Source organism: Pseudochaenichthys georgianus, chromosome 13 (genome assembly GCF_902827115.2).
Source record: "Pseudochaenichthys georgianus chromosome 13, fPseGeo1.2, whole genome shotgun sequence".
In the NCBI taxonomy this organism is placed as follows: domain Eukaryota; kingdom Metazoa; phylum Chordata; class Actinopteri; order Perciformes; family Channichthyidae; genus Pseudochaenichthys; species Pseudochaenichthys georgianus.
In genome coordinates this window covers 14,696,860-14,724,844 of record NC_047515.1, presented here as the reverse complement: position 1 = coordinate 14,724,844, position 27,985 = coordinate 14,696,860, and the positions used below count along the sequence as shown (strand labels likewise).

Below are 27,985 nucleotides of genomic sequence, written 5' to 3'. Positions count from 1 at the left end.
GTATTAATTCATCTATAAAAGAAATTAAAAACAACAAGCAAAATGCCATTTTGATCTAAGCTATTATACATATGTAGTAAACTAAAAATAAAATAATACCTAAATGATAAAACAAAGAATGAATCATGAATTAGGCTTGGATAAGACTGAGATACTTAGAAGCTAGGATTTAAAAACCAAAATAAATCCCTAAATCCCCCTTATAATGTGTTTATAAAACAAAAATAAAATTCTGATTATTGAACATTAGATAGAGGAAAGTGTTGCTGATGTAAATTCATACAGTCTAATGCGTATTGCTGTGGTACAGAAACTGAGTATTTGTTCGTGTTGCTCGCGTCTTAAAGAATACAACTGAAGGCACTTGATCTATCAAAGGTTTAACTTAGACTTGCTGGCACAGCCAAGCAGCAATGTAGTCGGTCCCCAGGCTCCAACCCCCCCACCCCCCACCCTCACCCCCACCCCACAGCAAGCCAACATGCTCAAACTGGGCCTAACATTACCTTTACTCCAAATCAGTATTGTTCCATATGCTTCGAATACATCATTTTTGGTTTCTCAGGCTCGTTAAAAACAAACAAACACAAGAATAAAAATGTACAAGGCCAAATATAAAGCTACTTAAGCTAGATGCAATAGTCCCAAACGCAGTTAAGTAGTTCTGCTTCATGCTATATTGCAAGAAAAGAGGCACCATAGAGTCCAGGTGATAACTGATGTCAGCAGTTCTTGCAGAAGAGTTCATGCACCTGCCCAGCTCAGCCATGAGGGGGAGAGACAAGGAGGAAGGTAAAGATGTCCTGAATTCATTGACAGATCTGTGAATGATTTTGGGGACCCTTGCGTTATTGTCTGTTCATGGGCCAGCCTTGAAGACACAGACAAAATAAAGAGATAACACACCAGTGAAAAGAAAAGAACAATACTGCCTCAAAATAGGTTGGCTTTACACGCCGAGACAGAAGTTCAGAGAGGCTCGCTGAAATGTCTTGTAAAAGCATCTATGACTCCTTCACAGATCAGAGCAAGCAGCAGTTCAGAGTGTGAGGAGAGGAGTGTGTGATCTTCTATAACCACGTGAGGAAGCTCTCCTTGTCGATCTTGGTAGCTGCCAGCACTGTCTCCATGTCATTGAGGATGTCAGAGCTCAGGGCCTCCTGGAGACTGGGCATCAGCTCCTCGCCCTCCACCGCCATGCTCTCACTCTCCAGGGTGCCCAGGTCCACGTCTGTACCCGGGATGGCATCCAGGTAGTCGGGGAAGCGGCTGGGCTGTGATGCCATGGAGGGTGGAAGAGAATCCCCTAATGGACAGGAAAATATTTCATTTAATAATTTGACAAAGCAAGCTAGAGAGTGTTGGGTGGGCTTTACAGTAATGATAGAACTGAAACACATCTCTTATAATCTTTTTTTCAGACCCTGATTATGATGTGAGAAGAAAAAATATCTTAAAATAGTTGTTGTTTCAGTTTTTCATAATCTAATTATGAAAGGCTAATTCATCATTGTGTCCAGGGAATGTGTCCTAATGATATTTGTTACCTGGATAGGTCCAAAGTATATATATGTTTTCAAATTGTTATGTTTCTACTTGTAATACTACTAGAGCTTACATTAGCAGAGCACAGCACATCTAGCTTGCTAGCTAGCTAGCATCGGGCAGTAGCATATTCTATCTAGCTAGCTAGGTAATTGAACTGTGTAGCCAGCAATACTGAGTCATCTGTAGGCTTTAGGTTCTTTACTTTTTACCATTTCTAATCGCATTTTAGTCAGTTTGAAATTGTGCATATGTCCTTCAAACTCACATAAAGCAAAGTAGGATTTTGGGAGAAGACCGCTATGACGTTACACATATAGTAGAAAGACTATCAACGAGCCAAGGCTGGTAAAAGGCCACTGTCATCATCGCTAGATTATTTAAAGAAAATCTACTATTAATGGCACTAGAGCAGCTTTTTATATGCAGAAGGCCTAGACTAGAGTTACAGGTAAATGTTGGATGTTGGAACAGGATATCCATCCTATTCAGCCAACATAAATACAATGTGGCGTTTGATTAAACTAATTTGAGGGAAATAAAAAAACAGGGCATCAAACAGCAAAAGTTCAGCTAGTCTTTGCGAAAGGATCTAATACTACAGATCACCCCGTTCCTTTTGTTTCCAGCCTCACCTGTGTCCATCTCATCCACACTGTTGAGGAAGTCGTCTGGAGTGCGAGGGACGCTGTAACTGCTCATACTCAAGCCGCTGTCTGTGCTCTCATCCCTGGAGTGATAGGTCCCGCTGAAAATACACAAATCTTGATTATTCACTCTGTAAAATGCTATAAAATATTATTTTGTTGCGCTCAAGGAAATAAAAAGCTTTTTTGGTCTCAGCAGAGTTTTGTGGATGACCTTAATGACCTTCACTTAACTACTGGGAAACTGAACTGCGTGAATCTAATTAACTGATCCGACAAAGCAAACACACTCAGTTATTAAAAGCACACAGGCTGCAAAGTAACAGTGACTTAATTCCCTCGGGGACCTTCCACATACATCCGCGTTTCAGCAGTTATCTGTTTGAACGACCAGGCTGAATAATCCACAGATTCACTTTTTTGTCCTCTATTGCAGAATATTGCAAAAAGAGCAATGACGAATGGCGCAAACGGAGAGACAAAGAGGTAGAGAGAAGACATTTGACAAGCCTATACTAATTAGCAGAGGAAAAATATGTAGGCAGAGTATGGCAGAGGCAGGATGAATGAGGCCATTGTGAGAGCAGGGGAGTTGAGGCAACAGGGGGAGGAGGGGAGATTAGGTTGGCCTGTCTACTGACTGGACCACATGTTCTCATGGCCTGCTTGCTATTCAGATCCCTCCTCACTTCATCCGCTCACAGAAGAACTAGAGCTTGAATTGTGAGGAATAATATTCAAGAATACCATGGAGCAGAATTCACAGATAGTCCGAAAAAACGCCTGTCCCTTTTCTTATCGCTGCTTTTTTAAGACCTAGTTTCAGACCATCTGGTTTCCTTTAATTAAAATTAGGTTTTTTTTCCACCATTACGGTTATGATTGCCTTCATTGCACTAGTTGTACACCAGAGGTCATCATTGTGCAATGAACTGCTGCTCTAAATTAGACATTACCATGTGAGGAGGGTTAAGCCCATAGACTGGCCTTCTGTGTTTTACTACTTGTGTAACTCAGGAAAGCTCTCACTGGAGCTCAAACAGTCCAGCACACAGATTCCCTCAAACAGGATACATGTAAGGGTTAGGGTTAGGTAAGTAAGACAAACTGAGCCAGGATGGAAGACCCCACCCCATGTGCAAGACATATGAGTCTACTCCTGCGTATCAAACCAACCTGTTGAGGAATGGGTCGGAGCTGTTGGCAGTCATGATGCGGGCATCTTGGGCCATAGGGGAGGACACAGGGTTTGTAATGCCATCTTGATCCATACTGGTGGGCAGCTGGTTCCTTATGGCCAGCTCCTGTGGAAAATAAAGCACAAATCCCATGAGCGACACAATCAACCTCACACAATAAATAACCTAATGTCACAAATGCCTTTGCTGCTGTGTTGCATTACATGTTAACTTAAGGGAATGTACAGACTGCCAACATGGCGCCCTCCATTTCTCCCCATACAGAGTGTCAAATTACATGAGGGGCCGACAACAGTTTGAGACAATTGTTTCCTACACATGCTCAGATAACGCTCTGATCAGATAAGTCTCCGGATATGAAGTCATGTTGTTCTTTTTCAACTCCTTGCCCTATAATAGGACCTTGAACGTGAAGGTGAAGTGACCATTTTGAAATGTAAACTTACCACCTTGAGTGTTATAGCTGTTATTGGAAATATTTAAGGGAAATGGAAACACTCCATGAGGCAAAACAATTGTTATAAATAAAGTATATGTTTATCCTGCCCTTCCCTTTTTTTTTTGCAGCAGTGCTTGAAGATGTTTTTACTTTTCCAACAACAAAATGTTATCACAAAATTCCTTGCATTCTGAGTTTGATTGAAAAGGATTACATTTATTTTATTGGCTCTCTTTTTGGCCATGGCTGAGCAGCATCAGCACTGGACTGCCACCAGCAAGTTGCATACATCGCCACCCGTTCTCCATCATAGTTTTGCCATGTGGAATCCATTTGGGTGTGGCAAGTATTGCCCCAAAGTTGAACTCCCTACACAAGAATATAGTATGCACAATTGCCCAATTTCCTACTATAATCACGCTCTCCTATTTTTGCAAAAACAGTATGGCCTCTGTTCGTATTCCAAACATCTGAAGAAAGTTACGGAAATATGGGGGTTACTGTCAATAGTCTGATAGAGGAGCTCTTGGAATGTATACAGTCTGCAAGCCATTTGCACAATTTTATTTTCCATTACACTTTAACTGTAAAGTGTTGGTTTCAGAGGTGTTTTGAATGGTTGAGCTGTTCACGTGTCATGATCATATTCAATATTTTACCTGCAAAAATAATACATTTTGGATTTATCACTACACATACATGCACCAAAACCAGGAGAAATAAGTATGAAAGCCAGGAAATAACTAAAGCATGCACTGATATGACCTGGCTAGTTTAACCTTGTGTAAAGAAGTGTAGAAAAGTTAAAAACCAGTTAAGGCTTTGACATGGTAAAAGATCTGTATTCTCCATCTGAAATCTATCAGTGCTTACCATGTTTTTATAATCCCCACCCCACGTTAGGCAAACCAGATTTTTCCTTCACATGACTTTTAAGAAAATCCACAATAACCAGGTTATTCAAGCATGGAGGGCTATGCTCTGTGGACTTGCAGTAAGGACACATCTTTTTTTCTTTTAACCTCCACAGCCTGTTCATATTCAGGTCACTTCCTACACAGTGAACTTTCAACAACCCAGGGGAATGGCATTGTAAACAACAAGTCACCAGCACCCTCATTCATAATAATAAAGCTCTGTTTCTGTTGGTGTGACACGGCCTCGAGTAAACTCCTGGACTGCTTTGCACCACCCTGTGTGGGCGGCACGGTGACACATTGCGGTTAGGAAGTGATAAAATTACCGCAGATGACTCACAAGACTTCATTGCAGGGTGGTTAAACAATAAAGCCGACTCAAAGGGGCTTAAGATCCAACGCTATACCTACGAATTATGACTCATATTTAAAGGCCTCTGAAGATAGTGTGTTTCACTACGTAAATATTTTGCAGATGCCTCATTCAAACAGCCAGCAGTTGGCGGTCAAGTGTCTTGCTACCACCCTAACTGTCTTTCACTCATTGAAAGTATGAAACGCGTTACTTATTCGTCCATGAGGCCAAAGACTGTTTTCCAAAGGCCTTTGAATATTTGTTTTAATACTTTATCTCCGATTCCTGACCTGTGGTCTCTGCCGAAGCAGCTCCTGTTGCTTCAGTCTCATCCTCTCCTTCTCGATCTGCTGCAGTCTCATCTGGTTGTTGCCTCCCATGAATTGTGGGGGTTGCGGCCCTCCCTGCTTCACTGGAGCGCTCTGAGTGATCCTCTGCTGGTTCAAGCCTGCAAAAGAGAGATGAAGCGGTTCAGAAATGCTACTACTGTATAATATGTAGCGTTCATTTTTAACATGCATACAACATGTCTTTGGGGCAAACGGGGAATATCTACTGGGTTTCAAAAAGAGGGACGGGACAACATTTGTCTTTTGCATCCCCCATTGTGTCTTTAGACTGATAGGACATGAGCAGCTTTATGTTTAAATAATGAATGAAGAAGGTGTGTGATTCTGAGTTCTAATAGTTTGTTACATAAATACAATTGTTGGATTCAAGCTAGCTGTTTTTTTTTTCACAGGAAATCACCAATTTACAAAACAAATTGAACACACAATAATACTGTAAGACTTGTATTTTGTGTGAGTATTCAATAAATCACACATTAATGCTTGACAAAACTTGAATATGTGTGAAGGATGACTAGGTACTTTAGTATAGAAAATGTTTTTAAAATCAACTTTGAATCTTGATGCCTACATGAATAAATGTGTGTTCCCATACACCTGCTATGCAGGATCTCCAGCTAACCACAAATACACTCTACAACTACACCTTTTAATGCCTAGCTGCATTTAAACGCTGCATAACAAGACTGGCTGCTTGAGCGTTTTATATACAAGGGGGAAAAAAGAGTGGAGCCAGTGCAGCAGGTTGTGTAGGACAAGGGAATTCCCAACATGCGTTTTCCGCCTAGTGTCTGAAACAACCACTATTCCTGTAAGACCAGATCCCCTCCCACTCACTGACTAAGACAGGCTTTGTTAGTTTTGTACATTGCATCAGTTATGACTTATCCTTTCATTGTGCTTTTTGTTTCCTTCAAAACAAATCACAGATTATCCCTCAAGACTGACTGGCTCCTTTCTCTGACCTTAGACAAATTCATGTAAAAAGACCTACATCACTGTGCCACTTTACTTTCAAAGTTCTTTCACTCAACAAATGTAAGCCTAATTGCATTGTGCACCAACTCCATGTTTACATTATCCGAAACAAATGTGTGTATTGAAAACACAGCTGTTCCCCTGGGAAATCTTTGTTATTCTTTACTCTAGCGAGGGTGGGTCTAATAAACATGAGGATAAAAGCAGAGCACAGCAATCTATGCATGCAAAGTAGGTCACGCATTTTACCACTATAGTAGAGAAAGAGAAGCAAATGTGCCTGACCACGACGGGTGTAACAGTAATGGAACCAATGAGGAGAGTTGTTTGCTTATACGCTTGAAGCACCAACCAAAACAAAGCCTTGACGGGGGCGCAATTTTCATGCGGGGCTGCCTCCCTGTGCTGTCCTGCCCGCCCAGGCACCTTTCTCATCACCATTCAATCACTGTCTGTTTACACTATCTCAGGAGATGAATGAACCGTGGCTCAGGGCTCTCCCTGGGAAGCTCTGCAACGCTCCGCCCTGCCCTGCCGTCTCTCTCCCTCCCCTCCCTCTGTCCACGCTGCCTCCCCCAACAACCCCACCCCAGCAGCAGATACACATTCCCACAAACACACAGTCACGGAGCCGCCTCCTCCTCTCTCCCACACACAACTGAAGCCATGGGAGAGTGTGTTACTTCTCTCCCCTTCTTATCTCTTACAGATACTGAAGCCTTTTGTGGTTGGAATTCTCCACCATAGGGGCACTGTTAACTGTTAACTGTTCTCAAGACAAATTATGCACACAGGCTAGATTTACCAATAGATTAAAAAAATACTTGGTCTTGTTAGAACATATTTTCTATCGATAATAACAATTTTCTCATGTAATATCACTGATAGGCAGCCAGACATAGTGACCACTTTTGATCATATATCTAAATCTATTGGAAGGAAAAAGAGAAGACTTGCTGTAAAATTATTAACCTAACTGTTCATTTCCAACCACCAGAGTTTACAGATTATCATGTTTAACTTTGAGCATACTTTCCATAACTTTCAGCAGTTGGCTTGTGTCCAATTATCTGTCTGGTTTTTTTCAAAACTGAGTTTAAATGTATGGATTGATGTTGAATACAGTAACATGTTAATGCAATTTAAATTTAAATTAACTGGAAGTTGTGTATTGTTAAAGAAAGTATGCATAAATAAGCGAGCAGGGCACATGACACACTATACCGTATGTTGACAAATGCAATCTTACAGCTGAGATTTTTCCTGAAGCACTAAGTCAAGGACTCCTTCACAGACCAAACAGCTAACAGAAAGCAATGCTACTCTAGGAACTATGCAAAAACAATGACAATATCGAAAGCAGGAATTACATCTGTGAGTGGTATAAGAGCGAAGGACAGGTTCAGTTCAGGGCCAGACTGATAGCATATAAAAGGAGAAGACGGTGTGTGAGTGTGTGTGGTTTTTGGAGGTTGTGGTTGAAGTCAGCAGCACATTGGGGCTGTGATAGCTGGTGGGCCATGAAGATAAGAGACAAGTTAATGCCGTCTGCCTTTTGTCTTCTTCACGCACCCCTGCAACACAACGAGCCAGCAACACAAGCCCTTATCAGCAAAATCTCACAGCCAGGCATAATACACCACCAGATCACCTGGAGGCAGGTAGGGACCAGGGTGTGCCAGCTGTGGGAAGTTCTCTATGTGGCCAGGGCTTAGCCCCTTTAAAGGGTTTGGTAAATATTTGTCTGCTTTTGATTCAACAGGTTTCAAAAAAGTCTTGGGAAGGTGTTCTAGGGTCCAGATAAGCAAAGTGGAGCAACAGTCTGGATGTGATAGAAACACAACATTATGGTCTGAGTAAAGCTAGTCTGTGTTGACCTGGTGCTGCATGTCAAGGAGATGGAAGGTAAAAGAGTATTAGGCAATTATGTCACTACAAAACAAGTTAAAATAAAAAGGTCTGTTGGATTTACTTGTTGATTAAATTACAGTCATTATAAAAAATATAACAAAACTGTTCAAAGAAACTGAAATAAACAAATATTCCAAATCAATAATTTTTTTCACTATTCCTGCAACTTCTCTAAGAAGGGGTTAAAGGGTCTGATCCGCAAATGAATCAAAAGACACTTTTAGGATAACATAAATGTTACTGTTCAAATCAAGGTCAGTGGGGTAACCCAATGTAAAAAAAACGAATTGCTGTTTTCTAATGCTTTTTGCAGCACAAAATAAGTTCACCACCAAAGAAATTGCAGATATCCAAGATGTTGTAATAAAATAAAATCAATCCGCAGATAAAACCAACACTGTCCAGCCTGCCAACTCTCGTGGTGAAGTACTCCGAGAGCAGAGGCAGAAAAACATCACATGACAGATAATGCAGCAATGTGTTGGACAAACGGCTTTACATTAAGGCTTCAAAGCAAAACATTAAACTCCCAGAGGAAATCTGTGTATTTGTGCACCCCACTTTCCTCCCAGTATGTTTTTCCCTGCTGTTTCTCCAGAGTAGTATGTACAGAAAACAACATGTCCACACACAGAGGCCAGCCCTCCTTTAGAACCCAGCCACAGTGCACTCATGGCTTGTTCCCTGTTCACCACCTTCTTGGATCTTAAAGAGGATGCATGCTTATCCCGTCGGCATTTTCCCTCTGTTCCTGTGTTTTTCTTTCTTCCCCTTTCGCCTTGCCTCTCCCTGCCCCCCACCTCCCCTCTCACATTGGAGTTCTTTGACTGAAAAGGTCTGGAACAGATTAAGAGTTGGACCACAGAATAAAGAGGCCTGGCAGAGATTCAAGTCTGTCTGGAGCTCAAGCAGAATGGGGCTGTGCCTGCAGTGGGCCTCACGCAGGGGAAAGCCAGCCGGCAACAACCCTCAGTTAAAGGCGCTCTGCTGCTTTTCTTCTCAAAGCTCAAATTAGCCTTCATTATCAAGGCAGCTGGCTTGTGATTGGAGACCTACATAGCAGCAGTATATGTTTCTGAAGCTGAGGAGCCCATTTCTGTGCACACATGTGAACACATGTGACCAACAAGCACACACAAAAACATTTAGGTCACACTTATCAATTAAATAAGTTATTTCAAGTGCCTACTTATGTATTTTTGGGGATTTCTAAAGTCTCTAAGATCAAAAAGTATTATCAACAGCAGCTTATTACACAAGGTATACATGTGAGCATTTAGTTTTACCAAGTACAATAAGTATTGTATCAAATGAGGAGCAACACAATGTTTTTTAATGGCACATAACGAGTTAACATGATCTCTTTCTCCCTCTCACTCGCTTTCAGGCGCCCAGCAGCCTTGTGTGTTCAAGACTTATAAATCTTCAAAGAGTTTGCCGATCAGAGCCGCCATTTTTTCCCAGCTGCCCCACTCCCCTTACAACTCTGTTTTGAACTGTTCCGGCCTGCCTTCAGAGGGGACTAACAACTGCTTACAGAAGAAAACAAAACTGCCCTTTAAATGCAGGCTTGATAAAAACAGAAAAAAGTAAAGGTACAATTAAAAACAGGAAAACAGGCTGCGTGCTGATTTACACATGTTGCCTTTGTGAACCGGGGTGAGATTCCCTGGAATGCAGCTGTAATGTAGGGATGGCACCTGAAGCATACATGAGTCAGAGTGACATAAGCAGGAACCTTCATCTCTGGAAGTCTTCCTTTGCAAAGGAGGATTAGCTCATTCCCATGGCGACCGAGAGATCTCTACACATGTACCAGGCCCTGTCACTGATTCACCGACCCTTTGGCCACCACACTCTGAAAGCTAACTGTCAAACTTAAACTCGGACTGGGGGATTAATGGCCAACTCAGCTGTTGCTCCAACACTAAAATGGCAGACAAAAGGTTAGGTGTGGATTTTGAGAGTGGGGGTTTGGTGGAAATCTAGTTTCAATGGATAGTCACTCCAAAGCAATGTAGTGCGGTGAAATGAACAATGAATCATACATATCTGAACTCACACAATGTGGTGATACATCTTGTATGGATTAGCCAAAGCTTTCTACTGGGGAAAGTAAATGGCTGTCGCAAAAACCACACGTTTGAGAAAACTTTTACTATAGAGTCAGTTCTTTGGGTGCTTCATAATACATTGTACATTACATTGTATTTTGCTTTAATCGTAAACTCACCGAAGCGCGGGTCAAGTCGTGGGTCAAGCCAGGATGTGCTCTTGTTCTTGTGGTTGATGTAGTAAATTTCTCCCTCTGATGTAATAGCTTGTTCCCAGGCCTCAGGGAGAGGACCTGAGGGATAACAGGCAAAAATAATGTTTGAGAGATGATGATGATCTAATGGGTTAAGGTCAATTCCCTTTAAGCCTTGCTTTTACAAATGTTGTCTGAAAATGAAGGCTCAATGTATAGTGCAAAAGGAAGTGTGTAAACAAAAGGTTGGGCCTTTTGCTCTTCCTGTTAGCTGTCCTCAGTTACCAAAGAGTATTAATGTAAGTCTTTTGCAGTTACTTTCCCCAGTAGTGGAAACGGTAGTCAGTAGAAAGACTGAAGTAGCGGTGGAAAACAAAAGGCAGTGTGTCAAGTGCAGTGTTTACAACTGTTTCCCAATGAAGGTAGATAACACTACCTCTAAAAGACGCTATAAATCACCAGATGACATCATATGCTAATTTGCATATGGGTGAAATGCAATAGGAAAAACCCAGAGACCCCCTGCAGCATTGAGATGAAACTATAATATAATAGAATATATTTCTTGCTTTTTCCATGATTGCCTAAATAAGTTACTAAATGTGTACACTCGGTGGGTGAAAGTTATATAAGTCTATTGCCACTTTAACTACAATACATCATTGGGCATAGTTACAGAATTAGCATACATCATAAGCTAATGTACTTGATGTTCAGGACAAATAGCTGCTTGTTCTTTTTTAATCTTTGAGAATGTAATAAATCCTTGTCATTCTTTACAGAAAAAAAGCCTGTTTGTAAACATTGAGGACTATTCTTTCTTTTTTTAGGGTTTACTTACGGGTTATCTAATGGTAGCTGCAAGGACTTGAGAATACAGAGAGCCTTCATCTCCAAACTCTGTGAGTCACGGAGCTCCCAAACATGTCAGACAGGACCTGTCACGTTCTATCTGCGTCTTACCTCACCTAGGGCAAATTCCATCTGCATGGCCAGAACTGAGGTACACATAGTCTTAGTGACATGTAGGAACTCGACTGCTCCTGCTACTAATGTATGTGCAATGAAAGTAAGAAAATGCCTCGAAATAACCAAGGAAATAATCAAACAATCAAGGAAATATAGTTTTGTGTTAAATGCTGAAAGCCCTACCATTTGCTAAGCATTATCTGTAATTCGAGTCATGTGCTGCTTTGCAGGGTAACACAGAATATAACTAAATCAACATGTACATACCACTGGCTGGGTTCATAATGTTCTGCTGCTGGACTGGCACAGAGCTGGGGGGTGCAGCCTGGTTCATCTGGAGCAGGGCCTTGCGAGGATCCTGCCAAGTGGTGGTTTGATCAATGTGGCTGTAAGGAGAAGAGAAGGCAACATAAATAAGTGAACAAAATAGAAGTATCAACCAGTGTTTAGGTGTTAAGTTAAAGCCAGGGGCCATATCAATGCAAAACAGCAGATCACATGCAGGAACCGATGACTCAGATTCAACAAGCTCTTTGATTAAAACGCTGAACGTAACCCCTGCTTTCTGTAAACAATGTTCGCCCAAAAATGTTACAGGAAGTCAGCTGTGGCTGTTTGGACCCAGTCTGAACCCACAATTCAATATAAGACTGAGATATTTTTCACTATAAGTCACCTAAATCTGTACGCCAGAAGCGAAATGGAGGAACAACACCTTGTTTTAAATTTTAAAAAAAAAGTAAAAAAACAATAAGAAAAAACTATAGATAATTTAAAAATAAATCATGTCAAACCAATGTGTCTGTAGGTAGGCTTAACAATTAATTGTGAATGTCTAAGAGGCTATGATTGGTTTCAAAATAACTATTGTAATGACAGACAATGTTGCTCCATCTATTTTACGGCCCGTCTCTGCCGGGGGACAGGAGCGGGGGTCTGGGGGGGGCAAGGGGGGGCGGGGGGAGGTGGAGGGGGGCATTGTGTTTCATTCTGTGAAGGCATTGATAATTAGTGCTTTGTTGGTACTTGTTGCTTGATTAAGATGGAAAGCTAATACAGGAAGCCCTCCTCTCCCGAGCAGGACCCTCTCTATTGAGGGAGGGTCAGTCCCAGGGCTCAACGCAGGGGGTCCTTTTTCCTGGAAGTGTCTCGGACACTGTGGAGTGTCAGGGGCTTTAACAATCTGGCGCCACATTTACAAAGCTTTCACCTGCTTGACAAAGGCACAGACTGAGCTACGACCTAAAACCCGACTATTCACTTGTTCTTTTTTTTTGTTTTTCTGAAACATCCCATTTAAAAAGACCCCCCTCACCTCAAACAAATAACTTCTTTATGCCACACCGCAACTCTTTTGTTTTTTAATATAGCAGAATCATTTGGTACAAAGGACAAAACGAAGTGTAATGCGATTGAAAAACACCCTCTGTATTCTATTATATGTTGCTATAATTGTGTCTCTCCACCCTCTGAGATTCTTTACGACCCGCTGTTAATTTGATACCCATGCGCCATCAGCCCAGATTTTGGAACAGCTGGGCGAAGTGAGAGATTCAGAGAGTTTCTCTTGGCCTCTGCGGTAATCCCAGCCTGCCTGTCTGCTCTCTATCCCAGGCCGAAGAGCGAGAGGGCCTGACTCAGCACTCCCCCCTACACACACACACACAATGCAACCCATTTTGAAGCCCCCTCTTGTTTATGCTTTACTGATCAAAGGAGCTGCCAAATCCCCTACCAAACCCTCCCCCCAGCCCTCACACACACAAACACCACAAACCAAGCAAAATAGCTGGAACTGCTCAGATTGGAGGGGCCCCTTGAGAAAGAGGGGTCACAGGGAGCGGGGTGAGACAACTACAGAAAAGAAAAAAAAAGGGATTGAAAGAGGGAAAAAAACCTCTACGGAAGCAATCCCTCTGAATTTCATTGGCTGCATGAGTTGCTGTGGTCCTGTTACACTCGGAGCGCCCGCCCTCCCCCTTCACTGCCTCCGAGTCCTTCCCACTCTGGAAACTATGACATTTATTATAAAGGGGAGGGGAGAACAGGGGAGGAGGCTCGGAGAGGAGCACTGGGATAAGGGAGGGCTTATCGTAAATGAGAGGCCTGCACATCCTGGTACACCAATCCCGAACGAATGTGCAACAAGTGGAAAACACTGATGGAAATAAACAACCTCGAAGCTTCCAACAACGCTGATCATAAATTATTCTTCGCTCCCCCCCAACGTGTGCTCCTCTTAGCACAGATGAAAATACAAACATTGAATTTGCTTTCAAAGCCCAGCCTGCGAGGTTAGTGTCTGTAGCTGAAATCAATCATAAGACATGTCAACAAAGCTTCAGTTTAAACAGAGGAGATTACAATCTTAGACCTTGTGATAATCTCCACACACTGCGAGAGCTTCCAAGTCAGCACAGCACTGTATTCAAAGTGCCTGCACGTGGGGACTGGTAAATAAGTTACCAAGAGCCAGTAATTCATCACCAGATTTGAAAACTAAAAGATAATCCATTCACTAAACCTGCCTCGAACCCTATATGGCCAGGGCTATACCCTGCTTCCTGTCGGTGAAACATAAAACAAAACAATGTCATGGCAACTGTTGGGACGGCTGGAGGCCACCAGTTGCTGTTAGGAATTGCTGATGATCTGCAACCTCCACAGTCACAACTGCTAGGTGTTGTCTTTACATGTCTCTGACACCATGGCGAGCTCAGCAGGACCACCACACCCTCCCCCCACCTCCATCCCCGGGGCAGGGCAGGGGACACAAACTAGTGGTGGGTCAGGCTTTGTCCCCACTACTGCAGCTACATTGGAAAACAATGTTTACATGTTTGAGGTTTACCAACCACAATGCTGTTTTTAAAATCTGTTTTTAAAGGGTTGTTGTCCAAACTGAGACACCAAAACATCAAGCGAATATATCAAGTGAATCTTCATGAAGATCTGTGGCTTTGGTCACATGATATTATAATCTTTCAAGCACTGCAACTCTAAACTTATCTAGATAATAAACGTAAATGTCTGAATAGTTTGGAGCAGACATCACACGGACTTCACCCTGCCAGCTCCCTTAGTACAAAGTGTGTGTAACTTCTGATTGAGACCATGTGTGAATGGACCAGGCATGCTGATGACGTGCATCGAGCAGCTGGTGCAAAATGGGAAGAAAACAAACATCAGAGGGTGAAGAAGGGGGTCAGATGCATTAAGACCCACCGGAAAGGCCAAACTGAAAGACGACAAGATTGAAAATGTCTGTCTTTAAAGTCTAACGCAAACATATTTGGTTGATTATAACAACATTACAAACTGGCTATTGGACCGCGTTGTATCCATGTCATGTCCTTTTCATTCAAATCTGTAGTCGATGATTTGATTTCATACTAGTCGGTACTGGTTATGTTAATGATGAGAACACTATTTTGTATACAAACACATTTCAAGCTTTTAGATGAAAGGGCAGATTTATAACATTTCAAGTTTCAAAGCATTGTTTGTTGAATCTCTCCATTCTCTTTATAATCAAACATGTTCTAATGTTTGTATTGGGGATAACCGGTCAACATAGCAACACAAATGTAATGTATCTGCATTTTTGTGGACATGTCCAGAGACTATTTTAAGTGGTATTCTGTTGGGAATCACTTAAGACCAAACATAACTCATAATTATCTTACTAATAAAACAAACTGTAAATGGCCAGGTAGTGCATTTAAAAAGAGGGCAATGTGGTTCAAGCGCGACCCGTGATCAAGTTGGTCGCCCGTAGTGAAGTGCTTCACTTGCTCATTTTTGCTCAAGCTATCATCATGGTCGACTGTGGCTGAGAAAGGCAATAAGTAGGACTCTTGATCCACCCCGGCACTTGACATCTCCTTGACTGATGGCCCAATTATCAAGGTGGCGTTTATTGTGCCCGTGTTATTTATAATTTGTGTTGCTGAGAAAGAAGGAGGGTGATCTTTCGCATCGAGGCTAAACTTGACTTTGCTTTGCTTATTTGGCGTACAACTTTTCTGTCCGGTGCAATTGACATCAAAGAAGGTCAGTAACAACTTCTTTCTATACTGAAAATCAGTCAAAATCAAATGTATCAGGATCAGTAAAGACCAAATCAAAAATATTTAACAGGATTTAAAGAGTAACTTTGCAGAAGCTCAACACTTGAAAATCCGAACGAAGAAGTCTGAATGTTGCACTTGTTTCAGAGACCTCATCTGTTTACAGTACTATGACAAACTTCCTAACACAGATTGCCTGTTTACATCCTTCAAATCTGTGGCGCTTACATCTGGCTTTGGGGAGACCGTTCTATCCAAAAATAAGTGTGCTCCGTGGTTTCACATTCTCCGAATAAGGTCTGCTACCTGCCAACGCAGCAGATCAAAGCTCGATGCGAGGCCAGATTGACTGTTTATTCCACTAACATGATCTCTCTTCATAACTATGTCAAAAGCTGTTTTTCACTGGCGTGAAACAAGGCAGGGAAGCTATTGGGAGGGCAGCAATGATGAAACGCACCCAACAGCTGAGTTGTCAAATGTTAAAAATGGGATCCTCCACGCTGGGAGAGTAAATGCTTGGAAGGTGGTTGAAGCGGAATGACTAAAGAAGTGCACTGAGGGAGGCCAGATGTAATAAGGCCACTAAGATGGGGATGACCACCTCTACTCTGGTTGACTGGGGATGCCTGGCTGCCTCTCTATCAGCAGGACATCATCAAGAGAGATTATTGGGGCAACCTCTGTGACCCTATTGTGGCTTTAAGTTTCCCTTTGAAGGAGGGTTTGTATCACCATACTTCCTAACGAAGCAACTAATTCACAAAGTGCCCGGATGAATGGAGCTTTGAAGGTTCAGTTTGACTGTTGTTTATTTTCAAAGAGTAATCAAAAAGAAACATGCAATTAAGTGTCACTTTAGTGAGATTTAAAGGAGTTTTAGCAAAAACTGTGTTGACAGCAACAGAATGAACAAATGAATCGACTCCCATGCAATATCACACGTGTTATACATACATTATAAAAGTACAAATAGTTTGCAACTGAATGCAACTGAAAATCGACACCTTTTCATTTCTTCCAAGCACTATTCCACGAGGTGCTATGGTCTGAGTCGTTTTGGGAACTCTATAAAACCCCACCTGAGAGGGTCTACTTCTCAGATACTACATGTGTGTGGAGATGCCCTCAGCGACAGTGCACGCATTGATGTCTGGAACAGAGGTGTTACATCAAGACTTTGGTAAACACTAGCCTGACTTTCTCACAGTCCCATTTGTGTACTGAGCTGACAGGCCCCAGTGGAACAGGAAGGGCCTTGTCTGTGTGTGGTCAATAAACCAGAAGTTTGTCAAACACAAAGTTGCTCCAAATGAGGGCTCCAGGCAGGCTGACAGCCAGGTCTTCCCAGCACCATTTGTGACCGCCCGAGTGGCCTCGCTTCCGAACAGCTTAGTAAGAAACCCAATTTGCGTACTTATCACATCAGGCTATCATAGAACAGATGGTACTGAAAAGGTCATGGTTTTATATTTGATGTTGCCGAGTATGAAATCAGTGTGGGTCTCTCTCAATGGACTGTGGGTAATTTAATATTCAAATACTAAATATACATGTGTTCCTTTCCAAACAAAGTCAAATCCTTTTTTCGTATGAACTTTAAATGTATAGTATCCTGAAATATTACTATGGAAGTACATTAGTGTGGAGGAAATCCAAATATGATCTCATGGACCAAATCCACACTACACAGATATACAATGAGAGCATAAGGTCAACACAAACACTTTGGTCTTTCCTGCTCTAATGGGGGGTTCCTTTGACTCGTATGTGGTGCAACAGATGTTCAGGAAACCCCATATAGTGCTGCTTGACTAGTTTTCAGTCGGTTTAGTGTTCCTGGTTTAGTGTTTCTGTTCCATCAGGATAGTGCAGCCAAGCAGTGGAAAAAAATACAGAAAAAAACAAGTTAAAACCTATGATAAAGTGTGGAAGTTATACATTAGCATATCTGGTCACTGTAATGTTTTGATAAAGTTAAGTTAAATTTGGAAAGACATTGTGGTTGTGGGAACCCAGACTCATCAAAACAGTTTTAAATCCAATTGAGAAAAGACAAAAGTGTCCATCAACACTCAGCGCTACCTGCCCCTGAGGGCACAATGGCTGCTCCCCCAAAGCTTCCCTCTGCTTAGGGCTGACTTCCCACGGACTAAAAGCTCATTCAAAGCTGCATTTAATAAGCGCCCGGAAACAGTGATTACCCCTCCTAGTTTACCGGTGTGTCTAAATTAGAAACCTTCATTAGTTTATGACCCAGCCCTGGAGACCGGCCCTGCCCCCACCCCAGCACCCAGCAAGGTGACTCCACCTCCCTGCCGTCATAAATCAAAGGCCACAGCAAACTGCTGGAAGAAAGAGGAGGAAAGGTCAACAGACTTTGTTGACATTCTCCCAGTCTTCTCCCAGCTTAAGCTTTTTTGTTATTTGTGTTCTAATCACAACAAATTGAGATTTTCTGAAGGAGATTGCTCAGATCTTAATCCCATTTTCATAAGGGTTACAACTGTCAATTCATTTAATAATTAAATTGTTGATGTTTTTATTATTTAAAAAAGCTATGACAGAGCTCGGCTGACATTTTAAGGTTCCATAATTATATAGATAGGAATCGGAGAACGGCAAAAACTCCTCACAATTGAGAAGCTTACAAAATATATATTTCAGCATTTGTTCTAAAAAGTAAATGATTTGAATGATTTATCACCATTAATCTTACGAGGCGTGACTAATCAAATGATCTACTAATTAATCCAGAACTTCTGTTTCACTCGCACTAAGTCCATGATTTACTGTCATCTCCTAGCTTGACAAGAGCTGGACCTTTAAGATGTGAAGAACACGGTGAACAAGGTGAAACCCTCTGCCCTCTCTCACTGCCATCTTTAAACTTCATGTCAACCATTTGTCTATTTCGGGAAGGCTCACATGAGTCTCAACAGGCCTGTGGTCTGAATAAAGATCACTGTTTCACTGTTGGGACAAAGGGAGGGCCGCCGTTTCTCTTGGCCCCTCTTCTAGTCATCTCCACATGGCTGCCATTTAACTCCATTGACACAAAAGAGGCACCATCACAGCGCCACGGCTCCATTCATACCAAAGCGGAGCCGGGGTTTTAAAGGGAGTGGGACATCGGCAGCACTGCTATGACTCACAGAGGCAACCCCTCACGGTATGATCCTATAGTGTACAAGTAAACAACAGAAGTGGAGAAGCAGATGATTATAAAAAACAACTTTCGCCCCGAGTTGATTTATCTCTCAGGACAACAGCGGTCACCTGAGTGAAATGTGAGCCCCCGCTCTCTCTCTCTCTCTCTGCTAGCTGGTGACAGGCTCCCCACCCCCACCCGTCCATCCAACCCACCCACCCACCCACCCACACTCTCTCGCTCTGCTTCACTCCTTCTGCAACATGTCTCGGTCAGACAACCCCTGTTTATAAATAGGGGAGTGTCTTCTCCAGCAGCTCTGCCGAGGCCGCCTGTATTCCAGATCAAATATCTGCACTTTGATGTGCGGCGTATGGAAGACGTCTCCTGGAGTTTTCCTTACTTGAACACAAACACGGTGTACTACTCTTCCTACAGTAACACGCCCGTCAAAACAAAGCTCCTAACATGGCGATTCAACCATTTTTCCAAAGCCAGAAAAAGAAAGGGGCTCTGGCTTTGGATAAGACTTGTAAACACGTTTAAGAAGAGACTTGTTATCTAAAACCCATATATCTAAAACCCATATATTTTAGCATTAACTTTTAGAAAAACAGGATAATGTTTAATATTCAGGGTTTAGAGTGCATTTTATTTGAGAAGGATGGCCTTGTTGACATTGGTACAAATGTAAATAGAGAATAGTTGTCTTGATATGTGTCATTGTGCCGTTATCACTGATAACTAAATAAACCAGAGGCAATATTTGCTATCTGCAGTACTGTTTTGATTTCAAAATAAAAACAGGAGGAACACTTAAACTTTGCCAGTTATGCAACTGTAATACAATAGGAGGGGGATCAGATTGTTTCAATTTAAAAAAGAAACTTGACTTAATATATATATATACACAACCGGCAACAAAATGTAATATTGAAACAAGCGTTTGAAGTTATACAAGGTTGGACTTTGCAAGCTCAACTTCACTGTCTGGAGGCGCAGTAGATGCAGTGGTCCTGGAAAGGTCTCTGGGAATAGTGTTTTCTCTCTCCTACCCCCCCAGTCCTTTTGTACAATTTTAGAGGAGCCTCCTTACAACGGTCCAGATGTTCTCCAGATGTGAGACCTTAAAACATCTGGTACTGAAAGCTCTTTTCGGATCCAAGTTAATGTGAGGCTATCATGTTTGTCCAGATTCTCTGTCAGAGTGTTATATTTCCTACAGCTGACAACAGTTTGCCTTTAAAAGCAGCACGAATGAAGACTTTTGAAGTAAACATGTGCTATTCAGAAGACTGTGGAACATTTAAAAATGAGCAGATTAGCTTAACACAAATTATTGACAAGGATGCCACTTTGATAACTAGTTCAATCCTTATTTTCTTAGCACTACAGAGCATAAAGTCAAATACATAAGAAAGTCATTAAGAATAAGAAGATCCACTATACCAAAAAGCAACTATTTAAGACTGTGGATCATCAGTGAGGAGATCTGCTCCTTAGTGGATGAGTTTTGCAGAGATGTCTGTCCTTTGCCGTCTAGGGCGGCTACAATGATCCATTGTTTCTACTGAAACCTGAGCCCAAGAAAAGGAACACTACATACAGCAGCAGTCCCTCAAAAGACTTCTCTCTTGTTTGCAGAGGCCACCAAATGTAATAACCTACAATTCAACTATTACAATTGTCTCTTTTTGAGCACATTGGCCAGCATTGTGCACTGTAGCAGATTTGCAAATTATTGTCAGCATATTGTACTGAACAGAGCTGTACTATGCAAGTCCGATCTCAAGACGACTTCTCTGGAAACTTGGAGTCTTCTTGACCGTAAGTAGAAGATCAAATATTCCCTTCTTTTCAAAACTGAATGTAAAATACGCTCTCAATATGTGCTTGTAATGCTGCATACTTAGCACATTGAAAGGTTCAATTACATGCACGTTGAACCTCAAAATACTGAAATATTATGAAATGTTTACAAAGTTTCTGATGAATAACATGGTTTGTTTAGTCAACATAATGGATAAGATGGTTGGGTGGTTGACATTAGATATAACAGATGCCTAATTTCTTACTCCTAATATGGTGAGGTGATAAAGACTTCATCAGGATGCAATGTAGGAACAGTAGCACATGAAGATGTCTAGAGGGCTGGGATATATAGCAATATAACTGTTTATCTACTTTTTATCCTTTCATTTTTGAAAACAAATGATTTTAAGTTGCAAACCTTTTACGTTTTTCAAGGACTGTATTGCAAGACACAGTGTTTACGCTTTTTGCAAATATACTTACTTGAGGAAGTATCGCTGGCCAGAGCCTGTTTTGGCCATCTCCCACCCTGGGGGCAGAGGCACGTCATCAGGAATCTCATAGGAAGACTGACGGAGATGTTGAGGGGAAGCACCTGGAGGGGGCATGCCAGACATGGAGCCACCGCCAACAACTCCCAACTGCAGGGAGGCCGGGGACGAGTGTGCACGGACATGGTGGGGGGTGAGAACTCCTCCGCTCCCAGCATCAGTGCTGGCCTGTGATGGGTGAGAGGAAAACCAGTATGAATGCAGTCCCATAGATTTGAAAACATGGGATTTCCTCATAGCGAAATTTTTATTATAATGTGTTTATTTATATTCTTATGAAGCTAAATGAATGTGTCTAACACTAAAAGCTGTTTCAATATTTGTAGTGAAAATAGTTATTGTTAAAGAACTATATATATATATATATCTTAGAATATATGAATATGTCATGTGTGAGATTATAAATGTATTGATGAAAGGACAACATCAGCACAGATTTTGATCTTGAATAGAAAATACCATCGTGTATTTAAGGCCAATACTAACAGAAAAGGTGATTTTTCTACAGTACCCTGATTGAACATTTCAGTGACTTATTACACGTTATAATTACTTCTCTGCATGTTAGGACGTTCTATGCATGTGTAGGCAAGTTTGAGAGTTGTTTAAGGACGGGGGGGGGGGGGTTCCGAGGCCTGGGTGGGACAGAGGAGAGCGCAGACTCGCTGCACAACAACGCATGCGCACTGACGACAAAACTCCACAGAGACCACAAGCAACAGTTGTGTGGGGGACGGTAGAGGGGGAGGGATAAGGGGGTTAATAGGACGAATTCAACAATCGCATATGTTCTAAATGGCTCATCATCTTGATGACAAATCTCTGTTTTTGAAGACACCATGAGATTGTGTCAATATAAGTGCTACCCTTCTGTAAATATACAAAGGAATCTAAACCAAACAGTTACACTTATGTGCAAGTTCACTTGCACTGTGAAGGTCCAGCCAATCTGACAACTCAATTGAAGTGTAATAAAATTATTTCAGCAGATATCTTCACTAATATGGCCAACCACTGAAGAAAAACAAATAGATTTGAGAATACTTTGGTTAGTGTTTAACTTTTACGCACAGGCCCCTAAGGCCTTTTCCCTGCAGTGATTTTTTTCCGAGCTAGTTCCAACTTGTTGAAACATGTAAAGCTCAATGAACTGCAAAAAACATGTAAAAGAATGTGGGGTAAATTTACGTTTTAAGTGCAAATAACCATTAAATATATAAAAATGCAGTTATATCCTACAATGTATGATGTGCACTTTGAATAGAATCTCCATGCACAGTTGTCAAAGTCTACAAACGAAACGACTTCACAGTAGGATAAAGTAACTTTAACTGGCTGTAGGCTTCCAGTCACGCACCGAGGGCCCCCACAGACTGGGCCTGGCTCTAGCGTAATTTCTGGGAAGGGGCAGAGGAGACAGGGCGGGCTTACTTGTCTGGAATGAGACTTTGGTTCAGGGGGTTTGAAGAAGGAGTCTGGCAGTTTCCTCATCCTCATGGGCACACACGGGGGCACGATAGTGTTTTTCGGGTTCATCACAGCGTTAAAGAGAGCCTCCAGGTCGGTCTCAGAGTCACCCCGTACATGGACGATCTGGTGTCCGGCGGGAGGGTTGTGCTGGCTCGGATCCATTCTCCCAAAGCAGTCGGCAAACTTTATGTGTCCGAAAAAGTCGCGTTGAGAAACTCACAAAAAACAAGTTTGAGCCAATCCCAAACTTTTTTTTTTCTTTAACACAGCAGGAAATATCGACGACACTCAGTAAAAGTTACCCCGAGTCATTCTAAAGTTTAACAGTCGGGTGGTTTATTTTCTTCCAAAGTGTGTTAGCTGTCGAAATCTGCAGTGAAAGACAGCGCTTTCCTGTTGTTTCTTGCTGGCATACTTGTGAATGTAACAAAGCGCATATCTACTCCACACTGGAATCTGTGTTGTCGTCCCGGCCCAACTTTTCCAAAAAAAAAAGAAAAAAGCAGACGCAGCCACAGCCACAAAAGACGAAAAAGGCAACAAACGCTTGGCTTGATAGGTCCTTCTTGTTCAGCCAAGTTGAAGCTGTTAGTGTATATTCTTACAGGAAAGATTCATAGTTCGTACAACAAATCTCCGCAGCTCACATTCTAGAAAAAACTTTTGCTCCAGTCGGGTCTAAACTTTGGGCAGGACATCAAACTTTATGACTCATGGGACGTCTCCTCCGGAGGCGGGGCTTGGCTTTAATTGGGACGAGAGTCTTTAAAGGTACAGTCAGTGTAGCCCAGGGGCCCGAGTGGGACCAAGGGCCTCCACATGTATGCAAAACATTTACCTTCATTTACAACAAAACACGAGCTTCAAATGATATAAACCAAAAATAAATGTTGTGCGATTAATGTCACAACTTTTAATGTGAAAATCCTCTTACTTCAATTTCTCAGGATTTGACAGTATCCACATGGTAACTTTTGTTATTGTTTTATTGAATAATGGATTACCTAATATAGTCATGTTTACACATTAATTTCATAATCGGGTATTTGTAAGTTTTTATTTGTTGGCAACCTGTTGAATTCAACAAGGCCCCCCTGCTGGTGCCAACTGGAACCCATTTGGGAAAACATTGAATTATGACTGTGCCAGAGTGCTAAGTAAATACTGTAAAAAACAAAAAAACATGCACGTTTCATAATTTGTACTGATATACTTAACCTACACTTTACCTAACTTTTACATCAACAGAACTCTGCCATTCCAAATAGGTATAAACATTGCTTCAACAGTATTTCATTTGTACAGGATTATTTACCTTTAGTGATTTGAGGGCTTGTTTAAAATGCTTACAATATTTTATTTTTTATTTTTTTTACATTTTCACTACTTTTCAAAATGTGTTTTGTGTTCTTATATTTAGAAAAGGCCATAGTGTATAACTTAAGGCTCTTTGTTGTTAAAATATAAATTATTTTATCATTTATTATGGTTTTGGATGATGACGCAACATTTTCACAACTCAATGATTTTAACAATAATTGAAAACCACTCTCTCTCCCATCAGTGTACACAGTGTTAGCCTACTATTTTTCTCTTTTTTTTACAGTGCTCATGAAAAGTAGATCCATGCAGTTCCCACAATTGTTATGCTAATGAGGCCCCTCTTCCATTGAGAAATCATTTTGTCAAGATCCACTCTCTTTGGATACAGAGGCTCTGTTTCAACTCTTTTTCCCATACATCCACTGAATGAATGATTATGAAGCCCTATTAAATACCCGCAGACACTGTAAAGCCTCGATGAACAGATTAAAGAGCTTTGCTCTGCCACTCACGCACATGCTCGGATGCAGGTCTCAAGTTGTATTTGTTATTAATTGAAGTTATTATATTTGATTTGATTCCAAACATTTAAGATGAGCAATATAAAAGTGATGAACATATCAGCATGCACTTTCACCATGCTTCACATAATTATTCAGTCCTGCATAAATACATATAAATGTATTTTATTAATTTATATACCTCCTTTTATTCTTAATATCTCCACTCAAGGCGCATTCATAAATCCCCACACCTCACTTTTTAAGTCTACAAATGACTTATTAATATTTATACAAGCCTCACATATTTTCATGTATGAATGATAACTTCTGCACACATGCTGCCAGTCAAGAGATGTCCATTGTTTGAGTGAAAGTGGTCATTTTCACATCATTGTAATGCACTCAGACACATTAAAGAGATGGACTGCAGTGTCCCGGCAGCCCGAGGGGAGGGGACCACCCACCACGCAGTTTGGTCACTTTTTGGTCTCTTCATGTCTCTCACCCTGACTGTTGTTTGGTTGGATGTTGCGAGATATCAGCAGAACCTTTACTCAATTCCAATTAATGTTATGAAAGTTATGGCGGATGGGAAAGTCCTCCCTGTTTAAAACGCGTTGGTCTGCTCTTATTATGGGATATAGTGACGCACCGTGTTGCTACAGACAGCTGGGCAGATGGGGGCTTGAGTGCCCCCTACAGTCTTTAATCGGAAAATACAATATATAAGATAATCAAAACAAGCAGCCTTGTTCCCTGCCCGTCTCCCACAATTTCAATTTGCTTTATTGGAATGAATCTGTGTTGCCAACGCAAAGGAAAGTACTAGCAAAAGCAAAAGGAAATAAGAAACATAAGCGGAAAACTGATAATAACCTTCACACTCACATTCCATATCCAGACACACAATGTCATAATTTAAGTACAATCACAATAGTGATTGTCAGCACCACAGTGGAAATAAATCCTGTAGAATAGTTTTTATTTTTCAATTTTATACATAAAATATTATTTTGTTTCTATACTTTCTCATCTCTTTGTAAAACCAGTTAGAATGTGTAATATGTATAAGGTTTAATGTGTAAGTACAATTGAACACACCAGTTGAAAAGGCTGTAACCTATTATCAAGTATGTTTGAACTTTTTACAAGCATGCAATTATAATTTAGTTTTACAGAAACTGGGCCAGACCAGACAGTCATGCATTGCATGTTAAATGGACTGTAAAAAACATGAGATTAAGCTTCAGAACAGACAAAAGATCAAGCCTGAACTTGCATCTGTAGAAATGTCTCCCCTTATATTTCGGTCTTGTTGAGTTTCTGGGTGTTGTGCTGGTTAAGGCTTTAATGTCATTAGGCCCGCCTTTCTATGGTATAATAATAACTCTAAACATCATGGGAACAGATTTCACAGAAAACCTGCAGCAAAGTATTCGGAGTGATGGTCACTTTTGGTATTCACTAACAGATGCAAAAAAGTGTTCTAATTTGATATTGTTCTTTTATATGAATATAGTATATCATTCTGAAATGCAATTGATGGATTCAAGGATTCAAAGGCTTTAATGTCATTATGCACATTATACTGTGAAGAAATGGCAATGCAAATCTTAAGTCCTGAGCTCCTCCAACAATACAACATAGTTATATAAGACATAAAACAATACAAACAAATAAAAAAATAGTGCAAGAAGAAACAGAGGAGAATATAATAGTGTAAGTAATGCAGATGAAGATGAAGTAAATATATATATGTCAGGAAAATTAAAAAAATAAGCCAAATAATGCAGAGAATGTTATAAGAGACCAAGTAAATGCAGGAGTCTATATGTAAATAGAATATGATATAAACAAGAACATAATGTAAAATACAAAAATACTGTTTATTACAGTGATAACTATTTGATAAATCAATTGCAAGATACAAACAGATTTGGAGGCTTTATGGAGGCACTTAACAGAGTTCAGGTGTTTAATAGTATTATGGCCTGTGGGATGAAACTGTCCCTGAGTCTGGTGGTTTTAGTCCGGATGCTGCGGTAGCGCCTGCCAGACGGCAGCAGACAGAACAGTTTGTGGCTGGGGTGATGGGGTCTTTTGTAATCCTGAGGGCTTTCTTCCTGAGGCGCTGGGAGTAAAGGTCCTCCATGGATGGCAGCTCCGTCCTGGTGATGTTCTGTGCAGTCTTCACCACCCTCTGTAAAGCCTTACGATTGAGGGCGGTGCAGCTGCCGTATCCAGACCGTGATGCAGCCAGTCAGGATACTCTCTATGGTGCACCTGTAGAAGTTGCAGAGTATCCTGGAGTCCATGTTGAACCTCCGCAGCCGGCAGAGGAAGAAGAGCCGTGTTGAGCTGTTTTGCTGATGGTAATTGTATGAGGAGTCCATGGCAGGTCCTCAGTGATGTGGACACCGAGGAACCTGAAGCTGCTGACTCTCCCCACAAAATAGTCCCATTCCTGTAATCCACAATCAGCTCCTTGGTTTTGCTGACGTTGAGATGGAGGTTGTTATCCTGGCACCAATATATCAGGGTTCTGACCTCCTCTCTGTGGGCCGTCTCGTCGCCTTCGGTGATCAGGCCGATAACCGTCGTGTCATTGGCAAACTTTACGATGGTGTTGGAGCTGTGTGTTGACACGCAGTTTTGTGTGAGCAGGGGGTATAGGAGAGGGCTGAGCACGCAGCCTTGAGGGGCTCCGGTGATAAGAAAGGAGGACACAAGGCCTGGTTGCTTCTACTGGGCACATTTTGGTTTTAGTGACACTTAAATATCAGGACTGACATGTCCAAATGAAGTGTCAGTGTTTTCCTCTCTCTGTTTTCATCACCTAATACCCACTGGCTTAGAAATGCCACAAGAGTCCCTCCTCAAATAACCACAGTTCTTTTGTCCTTTTTTACTAGGGAATCTTTCTGCACACAGCTCCTCAAAAGGCCTCCCTCTGCTGCTGCAGGCATCACCATACACCAAAGCGGAGCATATATCTATCGTTGTGTCTGTTCCTAGTATTTTGTGTAAGATGAAGCATGACTCTATATGGCAGCACATTCACATGACTGTTTACATCTCCTTGTAGAAATGCTCAAGAATGTATGCATAGGAAACACAAGAAACCTGTAGTTAAACCACAACAATGTCATCACTGATGGGATAGGGACTCTTTAAATGAGCTATTGGGCTTCCTCCACCGTTTGGAGCAAGTCCCAGCAGGTTGACTGAACAGCAACACCAGACATGCCCGAGAAAGAGGGGCAACTGAACTCACATCAATAATCCCTAGAGCTTTTTTCCCCTAGTCTTTGGCAAGAGAGATAAAAACACATTTAATTAATAACAGTTTGATTGCAGTAGCCAGCGACTAATACGTAATAAAAATATGATCTACAGGCTTTTCTCTTATTCAAGGACACTATGTAATGAAATAGGACCTAAAGCAAGAGTTCAGAGTAGAGTCAACTTCAACCAAAAGCTGGAAGGCCTCTGGCTCACCTTGTTTAGCCAGTAGGTTGAGTCTACTGCACAAGATATAATCGTCCTT

The 27,985-nt window shown here is 41.5% G+C and overlaps 1 protein-coding gene across 2 annotated transcripts; it reads right to left on the bottom strand.

The window, feature by feature from the left end:
• Positions 1-465: 465 nt before the first annotated feature.
• Positions 466-23,300, bottom strand: yap1 (Yes1 associated transcriptional regulator). Of its 2 annotated transcripts, XM_034097379.1 has the most exons (8): positions 22,574-23,300; positions 21,075-21,310; positions 11,826-11,944; positions 10,575-10,688; positions 5,393-5,550; positions 3,369-3,496; positions 2,181-2,293; positions 466-1,306 (listed from the first exon to the last, which is right to left on the bottom strand). In XM_034097379.1, exons 1-8 carry the CDS (start codon positions 22,772-22,774, stop codon positions 1,071-1,073), a joined length of 1,305 nt encoding a protein of 434 aa, XP_033953270.1. In that variant the 5' UTR covers positions 22,775-23,300; the 3' UTR covers positions 466-1,070. The 2 variants fall into 2 exon arrangements, with proteins under 2 accessions (XP_033953270.1, XP_033953271.1); XM_034097380.1 differs by lacking the exon at positions 10,575-10,688.
• Positions 23,301-27,985: the final 4,685 nt, after the last annotated feature.